The 26,786-nt window shown below is 35.9% G+C and overlaps 1 protein-coding gene across 2 annotated transcripts in view; it reads left to right on the top strand.

Annotated features, from left to right (window-relative positions):
• Positions 1-26,786, top strand: part of SEMA5B (semaphorin 5B) — a 754,887-nt gene that overhangs the window by 512,692 nt on the left and 215,409 nt on the right. For both annotated transcript variants that reach the window (XM_053698073.1, XM_053698072.1), the window contains 3 exons: positions 6,895-6,993; positions 9,460-9,673; positions 12,219-12,504. In XM_053698073.1, the coding sequence (XP_053554048.1) occupies positions 6,895-6,993; positions 9,460-9,673; positions 12,219-12,504 (599 nt within the window). The remainder of the gene's footprint in view (positions 1-6,894; positions 6,994-9,459; positions 9,674-12,218; positions 12,505-26,786) is intronic.

Consider the following 26,786-nt stretch of genomic DNA (forward strand, 5'->3'; position numbering starts at 1 on the left):
TGAATACTGAAACATTAGGGGAGTTTAGACTCATCTATTTAGAACCGATTTAAATATATATATTTTACTCTATTTATTTATTGTTGAACTAAAGAGCAGTGAGTGTAGTAACATTGAATGACCATGCTGTTGAAACATAACATACATCTTATCTACTGACTAGATGTCATTTTATGTACTCTATTTATTTATTGTGGCAGAAATTGAATGGTGCTATTTAAATGCAAGCAGATTGAAGCAGGTCTTTGGTATATTGGGTTCTGGTTGACCCTTGTAAATGATAAAATAATATGGAAATATCCTCATCAGTTTGATATTGGGTGCTTAGCAATGAGAAAAATAATTTATGGTTAATAGCAATAATCCTTAGAAAGGTGAAACATATTCTATAATATTACTAGTCTCACCAACATATATCTCTATTCTCTTCTAGTCATTTAGCTTTCTGTGTGCAAATTCACTAAATCTCCGTATAAAATATACAATAATAATAACAAAATACAGAAATTATACTAAACCTGTCAGTTTTATAAACAAATTGACCTGAACACGTACTGACACCTCCGCAAGTTGCCTTAATGAGATTATGTTAAATTGTGTCACTTATCTTGTATGGTGTCACATATCATATCTCACATATGGCACACTATATATTGCTTTTATCTGTCATCTCTTAGCTCTCAAGGATGATGTGTCATGTAGTGCATCTCATTAAGCTTTGAGGTCTCGGGCTTTCTCTAATTACTTCTGCCTTGTGTTAAAGAGAGACCAAATATGACTTTTTAGCAGTGCAGTGAGCATGACATAATAAGTTTTGATTGTAATGTGGGGGGAGTCATATATAATTTTTCATGTATGGAGTGTCATATTACATGTCTCATGTATGGCATGTCATATTATATGTCTAATGTAAGGAGTGTCATATTACATGTCTCATGTATGGCATGTCATATTATATGTCTAATGTATGGAGTGTCATATTACATGTCTCATGTATGGCACGTCATATTATATGTCTAATGTAAGGAGTGTCGTATTATATGTCATATTATATGTCTAATGTAAGGAGTGTCGTATTATATGTCTCATGTATGGCATGTCATATTATATGTCTAATGTATGGAGTGTCGTATTATATGTCTCATGTATGGCATGTCATATTATATGTCTAATGTAAGGAGTGTCGTATTATATGTCTCATGTATGGCATGTCATATTATATGTCTAATGTAAGGAGTGTCGTATTATATGTCATATTATATGTCTAATGTATGGAGTGTCGTATTATATGTCTCATGTATGGCATGTCATATTATATGTCTAATGTAAGGAGTGTCGTATTATATGTCTCATGTATGGCATGTCATATTATATGTCTAATGTAAGGAGTGTCGTATTATATGTCTCATGTATGGCATGTCATATTATATGTCTAATGTATGGAGTGTCGTATTATATGTCTCATGTATGGCATGTCATATTATATGTCTAATGTTATATTAAAGGTCTTATTTATAGAGTGTCATATTATATGTCTCATGTATGGAGTGTCGTATTATACGTCTCATGTATAGCATTTAATACTATAAGTCTTATTTATGGAGTGTCCTATTATATGTCTCATGTATGGCATGTTGTATTATATGTCTCATGTATGGCATATCATTTGATGTCTCATGTATGGAGTGTCATATTATATGTCTCATGTATGGAGTGTCGTATTATGCATCTCATGTATGGCATGTCATATTATATAGAACTATCAAAATGTTTTGCAGTGCACAGATAAATAATAATATTTATTGAAGCATGGAAACTCTAAAACCTAATGTAACACTACATGCAAGTATCAAAAATGGCCAGACACGTTTCTGCTCACGCCTTCATCTGTGACATAAATTTGTATATTGTATATTTGTATATATATTTATTTTTTTCAGACTGTTTCTGATTGGTCTAAAGTAAAGCCCATTAATTTACAAAAATCCTCCCACTTAACCCTTTCATTACAGATAAGAGATAGTGAAATGAATTACATACAACTACATTGCTGTTCCTGCACAGGAAACTTTTTAATATAGACCACAACTGATCAAATAATTATAACCCTCAGTGCCACACATTAATTATATCAGCTTGTGTATTGAAGACCAAAGGGATTGTTGTCCTTAAAGGGACAGTATACACCGATTTTCATTTAACTGCATGGAATATACACTACTATAAAAAATAATATGCACAGATACTGATCTAAAAATCCAGTATAAAACCGTTTAAAAACTTACTTAGAAGCTCCCAGTTTAGCACTGTTAAAAAGATTAGCTGGAACACCCACTGCAAGTGGTTCTATAGCAAAAAAAGCAGACAATCCCCCCCTTCCTTTGCATATGAAAATACATCAGTATTCTCCTAAAACATTAGGGCTTGGTTAGGAGTCTGAAAATCAACGCAATGTTATTTAAAAATAAGCAAAACTGTACATTTAAAAAAATGTAAAGAGCTGTATAGGCTATATAAATGTATCATCTACAAAACATTTATGCAAAGAAAAATCTAGTGTATAATGTCCCTTTAAGGTGAAGATCCAGAAAGCCTCCCTACGGGAAAGAAGAACATCTATATTCCCACCCCTAGTTGGGGGCTTGAAGGGACAGTCAAGTCCAAAAAAAACTTTCATGTTTCAAATAGGGCATGTAATTTTAAACAAATTTCCAATTTACTTTTATCACCAATTTTGCTTTGTTCTCTTGGTATTCTTAGTTGAAAGCTAAACCTAGGAGGTTCATATGCTAATTTCTTAGACCTTGAAGGCCGCCTCTAATCTAAATGCATTTTGATAGTTTTTCACCACTAGAGGGCATTAGTTCACGTGTTTCATATAGATAACATTGAGCTCATGCACATGAATTTACCATGAAGACAGCTCTGATTGGCTAAAATACAAGTCTGTCAAAAAAACTGAAATAAGGGGGCAGTCTACTGAGGCTTAGATACAAGGTAATTACAGAGGTAAAACGTGTATAATTATAACTGTGTTGGTTATGCAAAGTTGGGGAATTGGTAATTAAGGGATTATCTATCTTTTAAAACAACAAAAATTCTGGTGTTGACTGTCCCTTTAATCTGGTCTATCACCAACCATGTGAATGCTCTCATCTGGAAACAGTGCTGTTCAATAAAATGAGCAGTCAATGCTGAGCAGAGATTAATTAAAGAATTGCTCCTTGATCTACACCGTTGTCTCCCGTGTGATCATTTCTATGAATTGTAAATTTCATCCTTGACAGTTTACCAAATAATTCACATAACTAGATCTGCAATTCATACAATTGTCCAAATTGTATACCTTTTGTTCACTTTGGACTGGAATTGTTTGGTGACTAAAGCATGTCCACAAGCCCTGCAGTTGGTAGTGCTACACTTATAGTGGTCCTTACACGGCAACCAACTGTTTTTGTCTCCTTGTTCATGAAAGAAAAAATATGGATTTCAGGTCCCTTTAAGTTGGTATCTAATTAATAATGTTTCATATCTCATGTTACATTTAGGGCCTGGTGATCAAAGATTCTCCTGCTTGGAGAGAAATTGAAGTGCAGACTTCACAGTGGCTGAACTCACTGAATGATCAAAGAAAAAGGGTGGAACTATCCAGCACTGCAAGATCTCTCTCATTTCTGTATCTAAAGGATACATGATATAAGAGTTTTGTCACACTTACACTTTGTGCATTCTATTTTATATTACTTTATACTTCATATTGGGTCCTTTCAGTATTATTACATTCAAGCTTTGCACTTTCTATTTTATATTTTAATACATTTAGATTTAGATTCAGTAATGATTTTTACAAATTCTAATTATGTTTTGAAAGTTTCTGTGTTACTTTAACAAATTAGGATCATATTTTGTATATTTCTGTGTATCTTTTACTACCTATCTTGCACTTGGTATTTTCTCTATTGTAAAATAAAACTCGGCTTCAGAAAGTGGGAGGGACAGGGTATGCCTGAAGCTCTCTCACAAGTCTTGGGAAATGGTGTAAGCATTTTAGAAAAGATGATCTCACTGATTTTTCTCGCCAGCTGTATACAGATACACTTATTTAACTAACAGAAAAGTAGTACTAAACTATAGGCAAAATCAAGTTAAATGTTAATGAAAACATTTTAGTTTAATTTGTAATTGATGCAAACTGAGCCTTTATATCATACTCTGGTGTTCTTTAGTTACCTTCTCTCACCTCTGTGAAATTATGTATTCCAGAGGGCTTCATTACTTTCTATGGAAAAGCATCTCTCATATCTCTGGAACTTCATGGTTCTGCCCTTTGTCTTATAGAATTCAGTGAGTTCAGACCCTGTGTGCTATAACTTCTCTCCAAACTAGAGAACCTTTGCTTATCAAGCGCATAGAAAGTAATGAAGCTCTCTGGGAAACTAAAGCTGTTAGTTATTTAGCTGTATTTAATAGAAGAAATACAATGTTCAATTTAATTTGTAAAAGGTACACATAAATATACAAAGTATGATCCTAATTTGTTAAACTTACACAGAAACTGTGAAAGCATAATCAGAATTTGTAAATTTACAATCCTAAATACAGTGCTGTATACAAAATTAAAATACAAAATAGAAAGTTTAAATGTACTAAATCTTAATCTGAAGTGTTAAGTAATATAAAATACAAAGCACAAAATGTAAATGCATTAGAACTGTCATGTCATGCAGTACTATATTGCACTGGTCTTGTATTTCCTTCACATAAAGAAATGCAGGGAACTCCCCTTGGAGAAACATATCAAAATCTGCCTTTTACCCCATTCACTACCAGGACTTTCAGAGAAGAACTTGCCCTAAATACTGAAGAATTTTTAGCATTTTTGTTAAATGTTTTTTTAAAAAATGTATTTACCTGTTATAACTATATATTTTATCTAAGCAGACTAACCAAGGCATTAATCTAGTCCCATTTTGGTATATTTGATATGTGATCATATAAAAAAAATTGTTAACTTTCCCACAAACTTTGTGTTTCTCACTGAAATTATTTACATACCGCTTGTGCAATCATGACACAAATGGCTGTAAAAGCTTCTCTGGGATCCCCTTTGTTTCGATATGGCCAACATACATGGCTTTGCCATTGCCTTTTAGCAATTAAAATTAGCAATTAAAAGACTGCTAATTGCAGCTGCACACCACACATCTGAAATTCCCGGCAGTGAAGTAGTTAATCAGGTAGCTTGTAAGGTTTATTTTAGCTTTAGTATAGAAATGACCCTCCCACCTGACACTTCCAACCACCTGATCCCTCCCCAAAAGCTCTCTTCCATCCCTCACCCCCCACTGGTCACCTCCATCTTAGGTACTGGCAGACAGTCTGCCGATATGAAACTTTAAGGCAATATTTTTTTTTATGAAATATTTTTATATAAATTTAATATTAAATTTTCTGCAATGTAGGATCCCCCCTTACTCTCCAACCTCCCTGATCACTCTCTAGCCTTCCCCCCTCTAACTATGTTCGCTATCTACCAGTACCTTTAAAATTATTATTTTTTTCATATACTGTATATACAATTGTATTTTTTATTTTTCTCATTTCTGTAGTATAGTGGTCCCCCCACCTCCCCCCTCCTGCAATGATTCATTAGGGATCCCTCACTTCACATTTTTTTATGTAGCTTAACTCCCTATCCCTTCCTCTCCCTTTATATATTTTTTTTCTGAGGTAAGGCCATCTTACTCCCTCCCCCCCTTTGCTGCTGTACCGCCCACCTGCCTCCCAAATTCCCTCCCACACCTCCCGCCGGCACCAGCAGATAATCATTACAGATGGTGACACACACAGTGCCACCGTCTGTAATGACCCTTTGCTGCTGTACCGCCCACCTGCCTCCCAAATTCCCTCCCACACCTCCCGCCGGCACCAGCAGATAATCATTACAGATGGTGACACACACAGTGCCACCGTCTGTAACGACCCTTTGCTGCTGTACCGCCCACCTGCCTCCCAAATTCCCTCCCACACCTCCCGCCGGCACCAGCAGATAATCATTACAGATGCTGACACACACAGTGCCACCATCTGTAACGATCTGGCATCTGCCTTCATATGCAAGCTGAGCACCGATTGTGGTTCTATATCCGGGCAGATGCCTGGAGCTAAGGAACTCCATCTTTTAGTTGTAACTTAATAGCCGTGACTGCTGGAGCTTCCTGCAGCTCCAACATATATATACGTTGTGCGGTACAATAAGCAAAGTACTGCACAACATATATATACACGTCGCTTTGGGTTAAGCAGTTAAAAATGTCACTAGAGATTTTGCAGGGTTGAGGTATCATTTGAGATTATCTCACCTGAGCGGAGAACTTTAATTCATCAGGCCCTTAGGAAATATCAAATTTAATGTTACATGCAACTAACACAGTTTCAAATCTCATCAATGACCAATAATCATGTATTATGTGTCATGTATCACATCCAAAGTAATATCTCAGAGATGGCTTGGCACACCATTTTTTATTTTCATTTATGTTTGAATTCTACCTAGTGATGTTACTACTTGCATTAGTAGGAACACTCTATGGTGTACAATTACACAAATATAGCTTTGGCAATGTATATGCCATGCAAAAGCTTTTCATTTTTTATTTGGGGCACACATCTTTGCAACATGTGATAAATGTGTTTATTGTAAAGCTATGTTATGCAACCATCCTAACAGGTAAATCTAGTGTCCCAGTGTTTTAACTGGTATGCCCAGTCCATATTGTATGTATGAGTTATGTGATGTGTACTGGGTAGCATACCATAATATCACCACAAATGCCTCTTCTTAGACTTTTGATCTCACAAGGAAGATTTTTTTTTTGTCTTATTTTTTTTTAGGAGGAATGTCAGAACTACGTCCGTGTGTTGATAGTGAGCGGAAAGAAAGTGTTCACCTGCGGAACAAATGCCTTCTCTCCTGTGTGCACCAGTCGGCAGGTACTGAGATTTTCATCAGACTACAGGTTACATTCAATGACAAGTTTCAGTAACTTATTTATAAAAATACATAATACAAATTCTAAAGATGTAAATATTAGTCTCCCTTTTATTCCATATTATTATTTATTACCTTGGATTACTACATTTGTGTTTAGGATAAACAAATTAATTAAAATAATTAATTAGTTAACTGTACTGCTAATATTTATGCTGAATTATATTTTATTTCTTTCTGATACCCCATTATTATAAGCATTTTACCCCCCCCCCATTTATGTTGTTAATGTTTCATGTCCGCAATTGCCAACACATTTTCCCAACAGCAAAGCAATGTAACAGAAATACTCCAGCATTTCCTCTGCCAAGTATTGTTTGATTTCTGTTCCTCATACAATTACAGTAAACAGCAAATCATTTAGTACTCACATATCACAGTAGGGTGAATTTATTGATATTGTTTTCTAGAAAACGATCCAATAATGACTATGTAATCTGTACTGTAAAATTCAAACTATTCCTAAATCCAAATCTTTTCAGGTTCCAAACAATTTTGCTAATATTTTGCTAATTTGATCATTTTCATTTTGGGTTTTGTATGTGTTATTGGGGAAAAAAAGTAATTTTTATCATTTGTCATTGGCTTTTGTCCTGTCAGCTGAAGGTTTAATGTTAGGTGACTTTAGCGGCTCAGATGAAATCGTTAGTATGGTCACAAACTCCATTTTCTTTATGGTTTAGGTTTTATAGAATTTGCTTCTCACAGAACCTAAAATTAAAGTCATTTGGGAGAATGTGTAATTAAAATATTCTTGGCCTGTGCAATGATTTTTTATTCCCCTAAGAACTGAGAGAAAATAATCTATTTAAAAATAGCTCTTATATGTGCAGCAGAACAGCTGGTTTTGTTTAAATTGAAAGTCAAATAAAGTGGTAATCATTGCAAACAAAAACTGTAGACAACTGATTGTTGGAAATTATGGAGAATTCAAAGGAGTGAACTGAAAATTAGATGTAAATACTGATGTCAGCGTCTCTGCTCAGTAAAAGTAAAAAGCCAGAGGCTCTTGCAAACCTTTTATTGCAATTCAGAGAAACATGGGTTAAATCTGTTTGGGAAAAGGTCACATTTTAGAGGCTGACATCTGAAGGGTTTTGCCAACTAAGACCTGGCAATGACAGATGACAGGTGGGGACTCAGGTTGTGATGTTATGCTAGTCTCTGCATTCTTGGCATCTAACCATTCAAACTGGCACTCAGAGCTTGTCACATACAGACACAAGGATATTCTCAACATATATTAACAATTCTTATAAAATATATTGCAATTCTAAAAAAAAGATAGTTTAAAACATTCATAAGCCTATTTATGCTTTAGCAGAAGCTATCAAGAGAAATGGGTACATTTGATAAGACATATGTGTGTGTGTGTGTGTATATATACTGTGTGTATTCAATAATAAATAAATATAAATATATATATATATATATATATATGTATATATATATATATATATATATATATATATATATATATATATATATATATATATATATATATATGAGAAAGGACTCCAGTAACGGAAAAAGCCAGAGATTGTAGATGAAAGATGGTTAAAACTAATAAAGCAAGCAGATGTTATATTTAGAGCCAACTGGTCTTAATCAAGCATTAAAGTCGGGGTTTATATACTACAGGAATGACAAACATGATAGGTAGGGTCTTTGCTATTAGATGCTGATGTGACAATAAGGTCAGATATTAGCTAAATATGCACAGCCAGTAAGCTGTGGGCTGAAAATGAATAGCAGATCTGGTACAGGCAAAGTAAACAGCATGACTGGGTACTTACAGAAGATCAGGAAAGAGGGACACTGATTAGGCATAGCAGAGTGTGGCTACCAGGTTAGCTATAGCAAGGGCAGCTGGTGGTCAGGTATTGTTCAATATAACTACCTGGTCAGGTAATGATGACCAGAATTTAGGTATTGCAGAGTACAGGGAATAGGTCCAGTTCTGGTGGAGAGCCACCAGTTAGGAGAGAAATAGCAAGAGAACTAAGAGAACAATGTGATGGTGCCTAGCAGGCCAGACAGCATGCTGTAAAAAAACTGTATAAAAAGAACAGAGGTGTCCCCTAGACACAAACACAAGACAACATACTGTCCTTGAGGGCTAAGAAAATGTTGGCAAGAATGGCCGTAAGGATAATGATACAGACTAAAGGCTCCTTTGATTTGGGCTGGAAAGAAAATAATTCCCATAGGTAAACATGTGTTTAATCTGTCTTATTCATTCCTACCTTGCGAAATAGACCTAAAGCGTAACAAAGGACATATGGGCATTTCCGCTCCTGGAAGCTGTGGAATGAACATTTATAGATAAGTGATCTTTTGTTCTAAGATAGTATGAAAACAAACCTGTTACCTCTAAACTGTCCTTAAACTGTTGTCTTGTAACACAGGTGGGGAACCTGAGCCGAGTGATTGAGAAGATCAATGGAGTAGCCCGCTGTCCGTATGATCCACGGCATAACTCGACAGCAGTAATAACATCTCGTGGTGAGCTCTATGCAGCCACAGTAATAGACTTCTCTGGCCGTGACCCTGCCATCTACCGCAGCCTGGGAAATGTTCCCCCACTCCGCACTGCTCAGTACAACTCCAAGTGGCTAAATGGTAAGGGGTCTGTTCGATAGGCTGCAGTTGACAACTTTTAGGTTAAAGTTTTGAATTTTATAATCTTTTCTCTCTCTCTCTCTCTCTCTCTCTCTCTCTCTCTCTCTCTTTCTCTCTCTCTCTCTCTCTCTCTCTCTCTCTCTCTCTATATATATATATATATATATATATATATATATATATATACATGTATAAACACTTTGGTATCCTTTAAACTCAAATACCTGAAAACAAGAACAAATATTTGTATTCAATTTAATGTGTTTTACTGTGTATGTACTGTATGTATTTTACATTCCAATGTTCTTCACATACAGAAAAAATGTTATATGCATATTTAAATAGATAGTCCTATATTTATATATGTAGGTAGTGTTAGCTATATATAAAGGTCTGAGGAAGGGGAGCTTGTTCGCGAAACGTCACCTAATTAAAAGTTTGTATTAATCTTCTTATCCAGTCAGTGCGGTCCTTTGTTGGTTTTATATATAGGTATAGATATATATTTTACAAAAAATACCTTAGATATATATTCATATCTAACTTTAGATTAGTGCGAGCGAGCGATAAGTGTTCATTTTTTTTCTATTTTGCGCTCTCCATTAACCCCTTAAGAACCACAGCACTTTACATTTGCTGACCATTTGGGACCAAGGCTATTTTTACATTTCTACAGTGTCTGTGTTTCGCTGTAATTTTCCTCTTACTCATTTACTGTACCCACACATATTATATACCGTTTTTTTCGCCATATCTCATTATCTCATAATTTACTATAACATTTTTTATAAAATATGATGAAAAAAAACACACTTTTTCTAACTTTGACCCCCAAAATCTTACACATCTACAACCACACATCTACAACCACCTGAGTTTAGAAATACCCAATATTTACATGTTGTTTGCTTTTTTTGCACGTTATAGGGCAATAAATACAAGTAGCACTTTGCTATTTTCAAACCATTTTTTTCCAAAATTAGTGATAGTTACATTGGAACACAGATATCTGTCAGGAATCATTGAATATCCATGACATGTATATATTTTTTTTTAGTAGACAACCCAAAGTATTGATCTAGGCCATTTTCACAAACTTTAGGTTTCTCGCTGAAATTATTTACAAAAAGCTTGTGCAATCATGGCACAAATGGTTGTAAATGTTTCTCTGGGATCCCCTTTGTTCAGAAATAGCAGACATATATGGCTTTGGCATTGTTTTTTGGTAATTAGAAGGCCGCTAAATGCCGCTGTGCACTACACTTGTATTATGCCCAGCAATAAAGGGGTTAATTCGGTAGCTTGTAGGGTTAATTTTAGCTTTAGTGTAGAGATCAGCTTCCCAGCTGACATATCCCACCCCCTGATCCCTCCTTGACCCCCTCTCAAACAGCTCTCTTCCCTCCCCCACCTCACAATTGTCACCGCCATCTTAAGTACTGGCAGAAAGTCTGCCAGTACTAAAATAAAAGTCTTTTTGTTTTTAAGCATTTTTTTTTTATATATATACTAATAGTTTCTGCAGTGTAGATTCCCCCCCCAAAACAGCTCTCTTAACCTCCCACCTCTTCCTATTTGTGGACATCTTGGGTACTGGCAGCTGTCTACCAGTACCCAGTTTTCTAAAAAAAAAAAAGCATTGTTTTTTTTTATTTTTTGGAGTAAAAGCCAATTTTCTGTAGTGTAGCTGCCCCCCCCTCAATAGTCTACTCCTCTCCCCCTCCCAGATCCCTTTCTTTATATCAAATTACCCCCCCCCCCTTCCCTCTCCCTCCATCCCAGGACCAGGACATTATTTAAGTACTAGCGCACACGCGCACACCACCCGCACACACCCAACTACTTGCACGCAATGGATCATGAAGTGATCCAACGATGGGCCGCCCACCCGCCTCCCTGCAGCTGCTCCCACCCACCAACGATCGGAACCATCGCTGGCCAATGCAGAGAGGGCCACAGATTTACTTTCTCTGCATCAGTGTGTCAAAAAAGGTACTGCAGTGATGCCTCAATATCGAGGCATCACGGCAATACCTTGAAAGTGGCTGGAAGTGATCAGGATCGCTTTCACCGCTTCAAACCCCTAAGGACATACAGGGTACGTCCTTGGTTGTTAACTGACCTTTTTGTAGGGCGTAGCCTGTACGTCCTTGGTTGTGTTAAAGCCTATGGGGAGAAGAAGCAAACATTTTACTTTCAACTTGTAATACGCACATTTAAAAATTTACTTCTGGCAGTGTTTGTGCACGAGCGAAACCCCACTTGTAATCTTGTAATCTGGCCCATAATATTTAAAGGTATTTTTAAGCTAAAACTGGCAAAATAAATAATGAATGCATATGACAATTATATTTTATTTTCATTAATTTAATTATTGTATGTGTAATTACATTTTGAATTCAAAGTTCCTTTAACTTATTTTATCATATAAGTGATATATTAGTGAATTATCCCATATTTTTGCTTTCTTACTACAATACTATTACATGCACTTTAGTTTATAAAAGTCCTGCATAATATCCTATTATATCACTTTTTTCCCTAGAACCTAATTTTGTGGCTGCCTATGACATTGGCCTGTTCACATACTTCTTTTTCCGAGAGAATGCAGTAGAGCATGACTGTGGCAAAACGGTATACTCCAGGGTAGCCAGAGTATGCAAGAATGACTATGGTGGCCGTTTTTTGCTGGAGGACACATGGACAACTTTCATGAAGGCACGACTGAACTGCTCGCGGTCGGGGGAAATTCCGTTTTATTACAATGAGCTGCAGAGTACATTTCTCCTTCCTGAACAAGATTTGATCTATGGCGTTTTCACAACCAATGTGTTAGTATGATTTTAGACATTTGTAGTGAATTCTACACCCAAACAAATGAACCTTTAATCTGTTGCAAAAACAAAACACAGAACAAGTAATATATAGATATTTGGGAAGTTTGTTGGCTTATATAAATGCTTATTATTTTATATTTATTTAAAGCATCACAATGATCATAGCCGACCCCCCTTTTCTGTTTTGTTTCTCTATGGATGTTTCTCTCCATCCTTCTCAAGCTTTTTTTCTGTAATAGTTCCTTATGTATATGCAATGAGACTAGGCCCCAGAAATTAAATATGTAGTAACACCTGCATAAAAGGAAATGAATGATTAGAATAATGTGTATCAGCAGAAAATATTTCCATGGGGAAAGGGGCAAAAATGAATTGAATATACATTTCCCCCCTCTGTTCCCTCCCTTCCGGATACTCATGAATATATTATATTTATGAGAGGACAAGGGTAAGTAATCACTATGAAAATAATTGTATTAGCAATCAGATTATTTTATGTGCTATGATACAAGGAGTTCTACCTGAAGCTGAGTGTATACACACTTGCTACTCTAAAAAAAATCTTGTCTTTGACGAATACAGACAGGTCAGAATTTCAGGATCCTGGCAGTTTAGTTACGTGGATTAAGAACATGCAGCATTTTAAAGGAACCTTAAAGACTAAATAAATGCTACATCTAATGATGTATCCAGAGCTGCGATTAGTCTGATAATAATATGCTGATGCATTTCTTTAATTATATTAGTTTAAATACTGAAGAAATAAGTATAAAGTATTATTTTTGTAACCTAAGGTTTATTATGTTTAAAAGCCTGTTATCTCCTCTGCTGAGGTCAGATACGGACAGTTATAAATGTGCTACCTAGTCTGCTTGTGTCCCAGGGAAAATAGCTTTGGATATCCAGTAAAATATTGAGATTGTAAGCTCTCTAGGTAGTAGATCCCTGTAATCATTCTGTCCCAGTCTGCCTTCTCTGTCTCCTATTTATTGTGCTTCTGTAAAGCACTGCAGAACCAGGGCCGGATTTCCCATTAGGCACAGTAGGCATGTGCCTACAGGCGCCTTGCAGTGAGGGGCGCCTGCCTGTCAATAATAAAAAAAAAAAAAAAAAAAAAAAAAAAATTTTTTTTTTTTTTTTTTTTTTTTTTTATGAGGGCATTTATTTTAGTAAGAATTGTGCTGCCAGGTGCCTACAAAGTCGAGTGTTTCATTGGGAATATGTTACAGCAGTTGAGGGAGCCATGAAGGAGAGAGGGGCAAAGATTAAAACTAAACCCCTCCCATTGAATTTCTAAATTCTAATTTTAAACACATTTGTTGACCCCTGGATTACATATAATCTACAACATTCCATGTTTTCCTTTGAGAGCAACATCATATGATATTTATATTTCAGAACAAAATAAATGTAACATCTGTGTGTGTTTGTACCAAAAATATCAGAGTTTACAAGATTTTTTTCCCTACATTTTATATTTTCTTCCACTGGCTGCACAGGTTGTTGATGGTGATGAGCTTGCATGCTGCTAGTTTTAATATTGCTATTGTTTACACAAAACTGTGTTTGACTCCAACAAAATGTTAAGCACATAGTCAAAGTCATCTCCAGAAAAGCAATACACTAATGGCTTGTCAATAAACATGTCCTATGAGCCCATCTGGGTCTGCACAGATGTGTATTGCTGTCTCAGAACTGACATTGACTATGTGTTTAACTCTTTTGCAAGAGGCTAACACACTTCTCTGCAAGCACTAGTGCAATAATAAAATGCCCAGCAAACTGTCACATTTGATGTCCCTTTAAATAGGGTTTTCTTTAGAATATTTTGCATTAAAAGTTTAACATGATTTGTTTTTGTTATACATAATAGAAATTGTATGGCCATTTGAGTCAAGTGAATATTGATTTTTGGTGTAGCTTCCATTACAACAAATATTGCAATTGGTGTGTGTATTTGTGTATCTCCATAAAAGGGAAAATGTAATTTTACATCTAATATTTATTTTTAGTTGTCCTAAATAATAATAAAAAAAAGTCCTCATTTTTTCCACTTTTTTCTAGGGGGGGGGTGGGGGGGTGGGGGGGGGCGCTTCAGGTTTTTGTGCCTACAGGCACCTGAGATGTAAATCCGGCCCTGTGCAGAACACATTGCCTCATTACAGGTAGTAATAATAATATACTGTGTACTGATACCCATTGTGTGTCTGACATAGTGTAAGATTTATGTATAATGTATCATTTGCATTTCATTTAAAAAAAACAACATATTGCTTTGGTTATGATTCCATAAATTGGGACATAGTTTATATGTATTGTTTATATCTCTGAGTAATCATTTAGTGAGAAGAACAATAACTGTTTATTAAGTAGGGATGTTTCAGAACTTGATTTTCTTCTACTTAGGGTTTCAGGAAGATTAGCTTGAATGTCCATTGTGTATCAATTATATTTTCTTAAGAAAAGTAAAAGTATAGAAGTTTGCAAATATCACTACAATCCTTTCATCCTGTTCCATATATTCCTATCTTCTCTAGTAGATTCATACATCGATTGCTGCTTACCAGGTCTTAGAAATTAGGCAACCTGGGAGTTAAACATGGCTTCTGGCATTGAAACACCATAAGTCAATGGTAGTTACCATAGTATCCCAATGATGCTAGCAGAAATTACATAAGTAGATATAGAAACTGAATGAGAAAACAAAAACAGAATAAATGTCCACAGCATCTAGAGTGTGTAAGAAATGAAACCATACTATGATATTATAAAGAAATAGCGAGTTCATATATAGCTTTTTTCAGTAATATTGACTCTGACAACACATTACAGGCCTTTAAGCACAGGATAAAAGAGGTTTGCTTTTAATAGGTGCACTAAATACATAGTAACACTGGCGTTCATGTTGCTTGTATTATTCGTTGCATAGATTATAGCAGGTAGAAAAAAATTAACTTTGCTTCAAAGGAAAATACATCTAAGTATGTATTTGTGTGACTTTAGGACCAAGTGTTAATTAATTTTTTCCATTTTTTTTATACTGGAGAAAATAAAGACTTACATAATAAATCGCTTTCTACATAATATAAAGCACTTTGTTAGCCACTGGAAATTACCTTCAGGAGCAAATGTTTAAAAACTGACGTTTGAGAGGCAGAGTAAATCTGTTGGCTAGTTGTGTCTGCCTATAGAACCAAGATACCAAAAAGTCTTTGCCCACTGTTAATTTATCTATATTTAATTTCCCCCTTTTAATTTATTCTTCGGAAATTGTAAAATGTAACATCTAATTTAACAGAAAAAAATATCTATAATTAAGTAAATGATGTTTGTTTCAATGTAAGTCTATGCAAATCTATATTGTGATCTTTATTTCAAGTTTTTCTGTATAATTCTAAAATTTCAAACTGATGTGACCTGTGTTCATTGGGATCCGTTTTAACCTTTTAGAATTTGTTGATTAATAGCTTTGATAATTTTGTGTTCTATTTTATTACTTCTATTAGAAACAACTCAGTTTGAATACGTTAAATTGCCCAAATTATTTATACAATATGACAAAAAAATAAATAAAAAAATTATAGATTAAAAAAAAAACCTTAATAACACAGGTATTTCACAGGCTTTTCAAAAGGTCTTCCTCTGGGGTTTTTAAAGGGTTTAAGAGAAGCCATAGATAGTTGTGACCTTTTAGAGAAACCCAAAAAGTATGGATTGCTTGGCAGGTATGAACATGTTGACATCTGTGCAATCTCAAAACAATCCTACAGTAAACTTGAACTTGAAACAAGAATGTATATTCACATAGTAGTGAAATTATATCATAAGTGATGCCTTTATCTTCATTTTAAAAACAAAAGTGACGAGACTTAAATGGAAAGTAAGAAGTTTATAAAATTGCCCGTGGCTTTATTTAGAAAAACAGTTTTTGCATGGCTGCACATCTATTTTCAAATAAGTCTTGCATTTTGTTTCTTTATTGTTCAAGCACATAAACAATGATATAGCAAGTTCCATCTAAAGGGAAGAGGTTTATCTCTGTGATTGGCACAACAAAGCTGCAATTGTGAAGTGTTATTAAAATAAGAAAGGGTATAAAATTGGTGCCCAACATTGGTAAAGAGGTGAAATGCCAGCTAACAACAGATATAATGGTAAGTGTAGCTACAAAGAATTTGAATTCTTATTTAGTCTAAAGCAGTTTATCCACTCCACTCATCAAGTACCCCTAATAGCCCAGATTTTTATGATATCTCAATTAGAGTACAGGTTAAATAATCAGATAATGGGTGAGAGCAGATTAGTAACCATGGCTACTGATCAGATGATTATTCCCCCTGTGCTCAAGTTCAGTTATCATGAAAATCTGATTTGTTAGGTGTACTTAAAGGGACATACTACCCACATTTTTTCTTTTATGATTTAGAAAGAGAATGCAATTTTAAACATCTTTCTAATTTACTTATATTATCTAATTTGTTTTATTCTCTTGATATTCTTTGATGAAAAGCATATCTAGATATGCTCACTAGCTGCTGATTGGTTGCTGCACATAGAAGCCTCGTGTGATTGGCTCACCATGTGCATTGCTTTTTCTTCAACTAAGGATATTTAAAAAATGAAGCAAAATAAATAATGGAAGTAAATTGTAATGTTATTTAATTTTCTATTCTCTATCTGAATCATGAAAGAAAGATTTTGGGTTTAGTGGCCCTTTAAGGACTGGAGTTGAGAAACACTGGTCTAAAGGACATGATCAAGTGTATGGTCAAATGATGTCTCTGCAAGTGAAATCATGCTACACTCACTGGTTACAAATTATTTTTGCCACCCAGCTGGTATTTTACCAGGTTCAGGACAATATAGACAATAAAATAAATATAGAAATTCCATCTTGTAAGTGTGTTGGAATCAAATTGAAAACAAATGATTATTTAAAATCAACCCTAGCAGCTTTAGTTTATGAGTTACGCAGTATAATTATTTATGCAAATGTATGCAAATTAGCACGGCTGTTTTTGTTTCCAAGAAAGATGACAATCCTATAAGTGCATATGCAGGTGTGCATGTAAACCCTCCTTAGGGAAAGTATCCTGATTGGATACCTAGGGTATTGTAAATCAGTGAAATAAACAAAATAAAAGGTTTACTAACAAATCAGCACTTTTACACTGGAATGCAGACATTTGTGATTCCGCAGGAATATTATATTTCAGTATTTCAGTAATGTATTTCCCGTTAAACCATTAGTTTCTTAATTCAAAAGAGATTAGTTCAGAAAGCAAGCAAAACAGCCCTCAGATGTAGCTTAGTTACAACACTTCTTTATGGTGGAAGTAGAAAGAAATTTGTGGGGGGAAATTATTCCTAAACCAGATGTCTTGAGGTGTCAAGTCAATATCACAGCGTTTTAGTGTGAAACTTTAGCCTCCCTTTAAAGGGACATGTTACCCATATGCTAAATTCCTGGAAAGTATTGAACTGTAAAAAGCTGACTAGAAAATCACATGAAGATCTATATGTGTAAAGAAAGATACTTGACCTCAATTTTTCAGTTCACCAGAGTTAGAGACCTGTAAATAGTTATCCTCCAGCCACGGTTATAGTAAGCTTTCTTAAACTACATGCTTCCTTACAAGTCCTGGGGCTAGCATCCTTATAGATGCTTAAAGGGACAGTCTAATTTATTTTTATTGTTTAAAAAGATATATAAAGCCTTTACTACCCATTCCCCAGCTTTGCATAACCAGTATTGTTATTTTAATATACGTTATAAGTTCTAAGATTGTTGTTTCTAAGCCCCTGCAGGCTGCCTCTTATCTCAATTCTTGTTTATGTGTACCGGATAACATTACTCACTCCCTTAGTGAATGATAATGAATTCCCAAGAGCCAGAACTAACTGGCTAAAATACAAGATTGTAAAAATAAAAATAAAAAAGCTCTAAGATATGGGCAGTCTACAGGGGCTTAGATAGAGGTAAAAACTATCGGCTAGATTACCAGTTGTGCGTTAGGCTTAAAAAGCAGCGTTGGCCGGTCCCAACGCTGCTTTTTAACGCCCGCTGGTATTACGAGTCTTGCAGGTACAGGTGTACCGCTCATTTTTTTGGCCAGACTTGGAAATACCGCAAATCCACTTACGTCAATTGTGTATCCTCTTTTTTCAATGGGACTTGCATAGCGCCGGTATTACGAGTCTGCCAAAAAGTGAGCGGTAGACCCTCTCCTGTCAACACTGGTACCGCATTTTAAAGTCAGTAATTAAGAGTTTTACACTACAATGCCGTAGCATAAAACTCTTAACTAAAGTGCTAAAAAGTACACTAACACCCATAAACTACCTATTAACCCCTAAACCGAGGCCCCCCACATCGCAAACACTAAAATAAATATTTTAACCCCTAATCTGCCGAACCGGACATCGCCGACACTATAATAAATATATTAACCCCTAAACCGCCGCACTCCCGCCTCGCAAACACTAGTTAAATATTATTAACCCCTAATCTGCCATCCCTAACATCGCCGCCACCTACCTACATTTATTAATTCCTAATCTGCCGCCCCCAACGTCGCCGCCTCTATAGTAAAGTTATTAACCCCTAAACCTAAGTCTAAATCTAACTCCCCCTAACTTAAATATAATTGAAATAAATCTAAATAAAACATACTATTAATAACTACATTATTCCTATTTAAAACTAAATACTTACCTATAAAATAAACCCTAAGGCCTAGATTTAGAGTTGGGCGGTAGCCGTCAAAACCAGCGTTAGAGGCTCCTAACGCTGGTTTTGGGCTACCGCCGGTATTTAGAGTCAGTCATTAAAGGGTCTAACGCTCACTTTCCAGCCGCGACTTTTCCATACCGCAGATCCCCTTACGTCATTTGCGTATCCTATCTTTTCAATGGGATCTTTCTAACGCCGGTATTTAGAGTCATGGCTGAAGTGAGCGTTAGAACTCTAACGACAAAACTCCAGCCGCAGAAAAAAGTCAGTAGTTAAGAGCTTTCTGGGCTAACGCCGGTTCATAAAGCTCTTAACTACTGTGCTCTAAAGTACACTAACACCCATAAACTACCTATGTACCCCTAAACCGAGGTCCCCCCACATCGCCACAAGATTAAATTTTTTAACACCTAATCTGCCGACCGCCACCTACGTTATACTTATATACCCCTAATCTGCTGCCCCTAACACCGCCGACCCCTATATTATATTTATTAACCCCTAACCTGCCCCCCACAACGTCGCCGCCAGCTACCTACAATAATTAACCCCTAATCTGCCGACCGCAAAGCGCCGCCACCTACGTTATCCTTATGTACCCCTAATCTGCTGCCCCTAACACCGCCGACCCCTATATTATATTTATTAACCCCTAATCTGCCCCCTCAATGTCGCCTCCACCTGCCTACACTTATTAACCCCTAATCTGCCGAGCGGACCGCATCGCTACTATAATAAAGTTATTAACCCCTAATCCGCCTCACTCCCGCCTCAATAACCCTATAATAAATAGTATTAACCCCTAATCTGCCCTCCCTAACATCACGACACCTAACTTCAATTATTAACCCCTAATCTGCCGACCGAATCTCGCCGCTACTGTAATAAATGGATTAACCCCTAAAGCTAAGTCTAACCCTAACACTAACACCCCCCTAAATTAAATATAATTTAAATCTAACGAAATAAATTAACTCTTATTAAATAAATTATTCCTATTTAAAGCTAAATACTTACCTGTAAAATAAACCCTAATATAGCTACAATATAAATTATAATTATATTATAGCTATTTTAGGATTTATATTTATTTTACAGGTAACTTTGTATTTATTTTAACCAGGTACAATAGCTATTAACTAGTTAAGAACTATTTAATAGCTAAAATAGTTAAAATAATCCTAACCTAAGTTACAATTAAACCTAACACTACACGATCAATAAATTAATTAAATAAAATACCTACAATTATCTACAATTAAACCTAACACTACACTATCAATAAATTAATTAAATACAATATTTACAAATAAATACAATGAAATAAACGAACTAAAGTACAAAAAATAAAAAAGAACTAAGTTACAAAAAATAAAAAAATATTTACAAACATTAGAAAAATATTACAACAATTTTAAACTAATTACACCTACTCTAAGCCCCCTAATAAAATAACAAAGCCCCCCAAAATAAAAAAATGCCCTACCCTATTCTAAATTAAAAAAGTTCAAAGCTCTTTTACCTTACCAGCCCTGAACAGGGCCCTTTGCGGGGCATGCACCAAAGAATTCAGCTCTTTTGCCTGTAAAAAAAAACACATACAATACCCCCCCCAACATTACAACCCACCACCCACATACCCCTAATCTAACCCAAACCCCCCTCGGTTGGAAAGAAGATGGCTCCGCTCCAGAAGAAAGAAGATTGAAGATGCGGCTTGATAGAAGACTTCATCCCGATGATGGACTTCCGACTTCAGCCCGATGATGGAGTTCTTCAGCCGCCGCTTGGATCCAGACTTCAGCCCGAGGATGGACATCACTCTTCAGCCCCCCGCTTGGGCTTGGATCAACACTTCCGAGGCTTGGATCAAGACTTCCGAGGACGGATCGGTGAACCTGGTATGGTGAAGATAAGGTAGGAAGATCTTCAGGGGCTTAGTGTTAGGTTTATTTAAGGGGGGTTTGGGTTAGATTAGGGGTATGTGGGTGGTGGGTTGTAATGTTGGGGGGGGTATTGTATGTGTTTTTTTTACAGGCAAAAGAGCTGAATTCTTTGGGGCATGCCCCGCAAAGGGCCCTGTTCAGGGCTGGTAAGGTAAAAGAGCTTTGAACTTTTTTAATTTAGAATAGGGTAGGGCATTTTTTTATTTTGGGGGGCTTTGTTATTTTATTAGGGGGCTTAGAGTAGGTGTAATTAGTTTAAAATTGTTGTAATATTTTTCTAATGTTTGTAAATATTTTTTTATTTTTTGTAACTTAGTTCTTTTTTATTTTTTGTACTTTAGTTAGTTTATTTCATTGTATTTATTTGTAGATATTGTATTTAATTAATTTATTGATAGTGTAGTGTTAGGTTTAATTGTAGATAATTGTAGGTATTTTATTTAATTAATTTATTGATCGTGTAGTGTTAGGTTTAATTGTAACTTAGGTTAGGATTTATTTTACAGGTAATTTTGTAATTATTTTAACTATTTTAGCTATTAAATAGTTCTTAACTATTTAATAGCTATTGTACCTGGTTAAAATAATTACAAAGTTGCCTGTAAAATAAATATAAATCATAATATAGCTATAATATAATTATAATATATGTATAATTATATGTTGGGGGGGGTATTGTATGTGTTTTTTTTACAGGCAAAAGAGCTGAATTCTTTGGGGCATGCCCCGCAAAGGGCCCTGTTCAGGGCTGGTAAGGTAAAAGAGCTTTGAACTTTTTTAATTTAGAATAGGGTGGGGCATTTTTTTTATTTTGGGGGGCTTTGTTATTTTATTAGGGGGCTTAGAGTAGGTGTAATTAGTTTAAAATTGTTGTAATATTTTTCTGTTTGTAAATATTTTTTTATTTTTTGTAACTTAGTTCTTTTTTATTTTTTGTACTTTAGTTAGTTTATTTCATTGTATTTATTTGTAGATATTGTATTTAATTAATTTATTGATAGTGTAGTGTTAGGTTTAATTGTAGATAATTGTAGGTATTTTATTTAATTAATTTATTGATCGTGTAGTGTTAGGTTTAATTGTAACTTAGGTTAGGATTTATTTTACAGGTAATTTTGTAATTATTTTAACTATTTTAGCTATTAAATAGTTCTTAACTATTTAATAGCTATTGTACCTGGTTAAAATAATTACAAAGTTGCCTGTAAAATAAATATAAATCCTAAAATAGCTATAATGTAATTATAATTTATATTGTAGCTATATTAGGGTTTATTTTACAGGTAAGTATTTAGCTTTAAATAGGAATAATTTATTTAATAAGAGTTAATTTATTTCGTTAGATTTAAATTATATTTAATTTAGGGGGGTGTTAGTATTAGGGTTAGACTTAGCTTTAGGGGTTAATCCATTTATTACAGTAGCGGCGAGATTCGGTTGGCAGATTAGGGGTTAATAATTGAAGTTAGGTGTCGGCGATGTTAGGGAGGGCAGATTAGGGGTTTATACTATTTATTATATGGTTATTGAGGCGGGAGTGAGGCGGATTAGGGGTTAATAACTTTATTATAATAGCGGCGCGGTCCGGTCGGCAGATTAGGGGTTAATAAGTGTAGGCAGGTGGAGGCAACGTTGTGGGGGGCAGATTAGGGGTTAATTAATATAATATAGGGGTCGGCGGTGTTAGGGGCAGCAGATTAGGGGTAGATAGGGATAATGTAAGTAGCGGCGGTTTACGGAGCGGCAGATTAGGGGTTAAAAAAAATATGCAGGGGTCAGCGATAGCGGGGGCGGCAGATTAGAGGTTAATAAGTGTAAGGCTAGGGGTGTGTAGACTCGAGGTACATGTTAGGGTATTAGGTGCAGACGTAGGAAGTGTTTCCCCATAGAAAACAATGGGGCTGCGTTAGGAGCTGAACGCGACTTTTTTGCAGGTGTTAGGTTTTTTTTCAGCTCAAACAGCCCCATTGTTTTCTATGGGGGAATCGTGCACGAGCACGTTTTTGAAGCTGGCCGCGTCCGTAAGCACCGCTGGTATCGAGAGTTGCAGTGGCGTTAAATTTTGCTCTACGCTCCCTTTTTGGAGCCTAACGCACTGAAAACCCAGCCATTCTGTGAACTCTAAATACCAGCAGTATTTAAAAGGTGCGGCCAGAAAAAAGCATGCGTAGCTAACGCACCCCTTTGGCCGCAGAACTCTAAATCTAGGCGTAAGATAGCTACAATATAACTAATAGTTACATTGTAGCTAGCTTAGGGTTTATTTTTATTTTACAGGCAAGTTTGAATTTATTTTAACTAGGTAGAATAGTTATTAAATAGTTATTAACTATTTAATAAACTACCTAGCTAAAATAAAGACAAATTTACCTGTAAAATAAAACCTAACCTAAGTTACACTAACACCTAACACTACACTATAATTAAATTAATTCCCTAAATTAAATACAATTAAATAAAATCAGCTAAAGTACAAAAAAACAAACACTAAATTACAGAAAATAATAAACAAATTACAAGATTTTTAAACTAATTACACCTAATCTAATCCCCCTAAAAAAATAAAAAAAGCCCCCCCCCTCAAAATAAAAAAAACCCTACCCTACACTAAATTACAAATAGCCCTTAAAGGGCCTTTTGCAGGGTTTTGCCCCAAAGTAATCAGCTCTTTTACCTGTAAAATAAATTACAAATCCCCCCCCAACATTAAAACCCACCACCCACACAACCAACCCTACTCTAAAACCCACCCAATACCCCCTTAGAAAAAACTAACACTAACCCCTTGAAGATCACCTTACCGGGAGAAGTCTTCACCCAACCGGGCCGAAGTCCTCAACAAATCCGGCAGAAGTGGTCCTCCAGACGGGCAGAAGTGGTCCTCCAGACAGGCAGAAGTCTTCATCCAGACGGCATCTTCTATCTTCATCCATCCAGCGCGGAGCGGGTCCATCTTCAAGATATCCAATGCGGAGCATCCTTTTCTTTCCACGGCGACTGAAGAATGAAGGTTCCTTTAAGTGACATCATCCAAGATGGCGTCCCTTCAATTCCGATTGGCTGATAGATTTCTATCAGCCAATCGGAATTAAGGTAGAAAAAAATCTTATTGGCTGATGCAATCAGCCAATAGGATTGAAGTTCAATCCTATTGGCTGATCCAATCAGCCAATAGGATTGAGCTGGCATTCTATTGGCTGTTCCAATCTGCCAATAGAATGCCAGCTCAATCCTATTGGCTGATTGCATCAGCCAATAGGATTTTTTTCTACCTTAATTCCGATTGGCTGATAGAATTCTATCAGCCAATCAGAATTGAAGGGACGCCATCTTGGATGACGTCACTTAAAGGTACCTTCATTCAGTCGTAGCCATCGGAAGAAGAGGATGCTCCACGTCGGATGTCTTGAAGATGGACCTGCTCCGCGCCGGATGGATGAAGATACTAACAACCCCCCCCAACAGTAAAACCCACCACCCACACAACCAACTCCCCAAATAAAATACTAACTAAAAAAACCTAGGCTCCCCATTGCCCTGAAAAGGGCATTTGGATGGGCATTGCCCTTAAGAAGATGCCGTCTGGAGGACCACTTCTGCCTGTCTGGAGGACCACTTTTGCCGGATCCGTTGAGGATTTCAGCCTGGTTGGGTGAAGACTTCTCCCGGTAAGGTGATCTTTAAGGGGTTAGTGTTAGGTTTTTTTTAAGGGGGTATTGGGTGGGTTTTAGAGTAGGGTTGGTTGTGTGGGTGGTGGATTTTAATGTTGGGGGGGATTTGTAATTTTTTTACAGGTAAAAGAGCTGATTACTTTGGGGCAATGCCCCGCAAAAGGCCCTTTTAAGAGCTATTTGTAATTTAGTGTAGGGTAGAGTTTTTTTTTTATTTTGGGGGGGGGGGCTTTTTTTGTTTTGTTAGGGGGATTAGATTAGGTGTAATTAGTTTAAAAAAATTGTAATTTGTTTATTATTTTCTGTAATTTAGTGTTTGCTTTTTTTGTACTTTAGCTGATTTTATTTAATTGTATTTAATTTAGGGAATTTATTTAATTATAGTGTAGTGTTAGGTGTTAGTGTAACTTAGGTTAGGTTTTATTTTACAGGTAAATTTGTCTTTATTTTAGCTAGGTAGTTTATTAAATATTTAATAAATATTTAATAACTATTCTACCTAGTTAAAATAAATACAAACTTTATTTTAGTTATATTGTAGCTAGCTTAGGGTTTATTTTATAGGTAAGTATTTAGTTTTAAATAGGAATTATTCAGGTAATAATAGTAACTTTATTTAGATTTATTTAAATTATATTTAAGTTAGGGGGTGTTAGGGTTAGACTTAGATTTAGGGGTTAATAACTTTAATATAGTGGCGGCGATGTTAGGGATGGCAGATTAGGGGTTAATAATATTTAACTAATGTTTGCGAGGCAGTAGTGCGGCGGTTTAGGGGTTAATATGTTTATTATAGTGGCGGCAACGTTGGGGGCAGCAGATTAGGGGTTAATAAGTGTAGGTAGGTTGCGGCAACATTGGGGGCAGCAGATTAGGGGTTAATAAATATACTGTAGGTGTCGGCGATGTTGAGGCAGCAGATTAGGAGTTCATAAGTATATTGTAGGTGGCGGTGGTGTCTGGAGCGGCAGATTAGGGGTTAATCAATATTTTGTAGGTGTCGGCGATGTCGGGGCATCAGATTAGGGGTGTTTAGACTCGGGTTTCATGTTAGGGTGTTAGGTGTAGACATAAATGTATTTTCCCCGTAGGAATCAATGGGGCTGCGTTAGGAGCTAAACGCTCCTTTTTTGCAGGTGTTAGGTTTTTTCAGCCGGCTCTCCCCCATTGATTCCTATGGGGAAATCGTGCACGAGCACGTTCAGCCAGCTCACCGCTAACGTAAGCAGCGCTGGTATTGAGGTGAGATGTGGAGCAAAATTTTGCTCTACAATCACTTTTTTGCGGTTAACACCGGTTTTGTAAAAACCTGTAATACCAGCGCTGTCTGTAAGTGAGCGGTGAGCAAAAACTGCTCGTTAGCACCGCATAGCCTCTAACGCAAAACTTGTAATCTAGGTGTAAATTAATATAAAAGTGTTGGTAATTCAAAACAGGGGAATGGATAATAAAGGGATTACCTATCTTTTTAAACAATAAAGTCTCCTTGCAATGGGATATGACTACAGAAGAAATTTTGAGGTAAAATATCTTCATTTTTAACATAGAAATGTTCAGGTGACATGTTCTGGTCAGCTTTTGACAGCTATGTTGCATCCATTTCAAGTGATTCAGCATTTGGGCAAGGTCCCTTTAAATAATGCCCATATATTTAATTTATACATTCTCTGTTGCTGTTGGTATTATTTGTAGCAGCTGAAACTTTGCTCTGACTGATCTGGTTTTAATGCTTTGGATGAGCGCCTGTTATTAGGTCTTTATGTAAAGTTGGCTCAGTTAATAAATCTGTGATTTATACAAAGAAGTGTGTGGTTCTGGGCCCCCAGCTTTGACATGTCTATTACCCTCTGTGCCTCATTCTATCAACCTGGTGATACAAACAGTAGCTCATCCTTTGTTCCCTTATTTTGGCTAGTGGGGATACAG

Source organism: Bombina bombina, chromosome 1 (genome assembly GCF_027579735.1).
Source record: "Bombina bombina isolate aBomBom1 chromosome 1, aBomBom1.pri, whole genome shotgun sequence".
NCBI classification, from domain to species: Eukaryota; Metazoa; Chordata; class Amphibia; order Anura; family Bombinatoridae; genus Bombina; species Bombina bombina.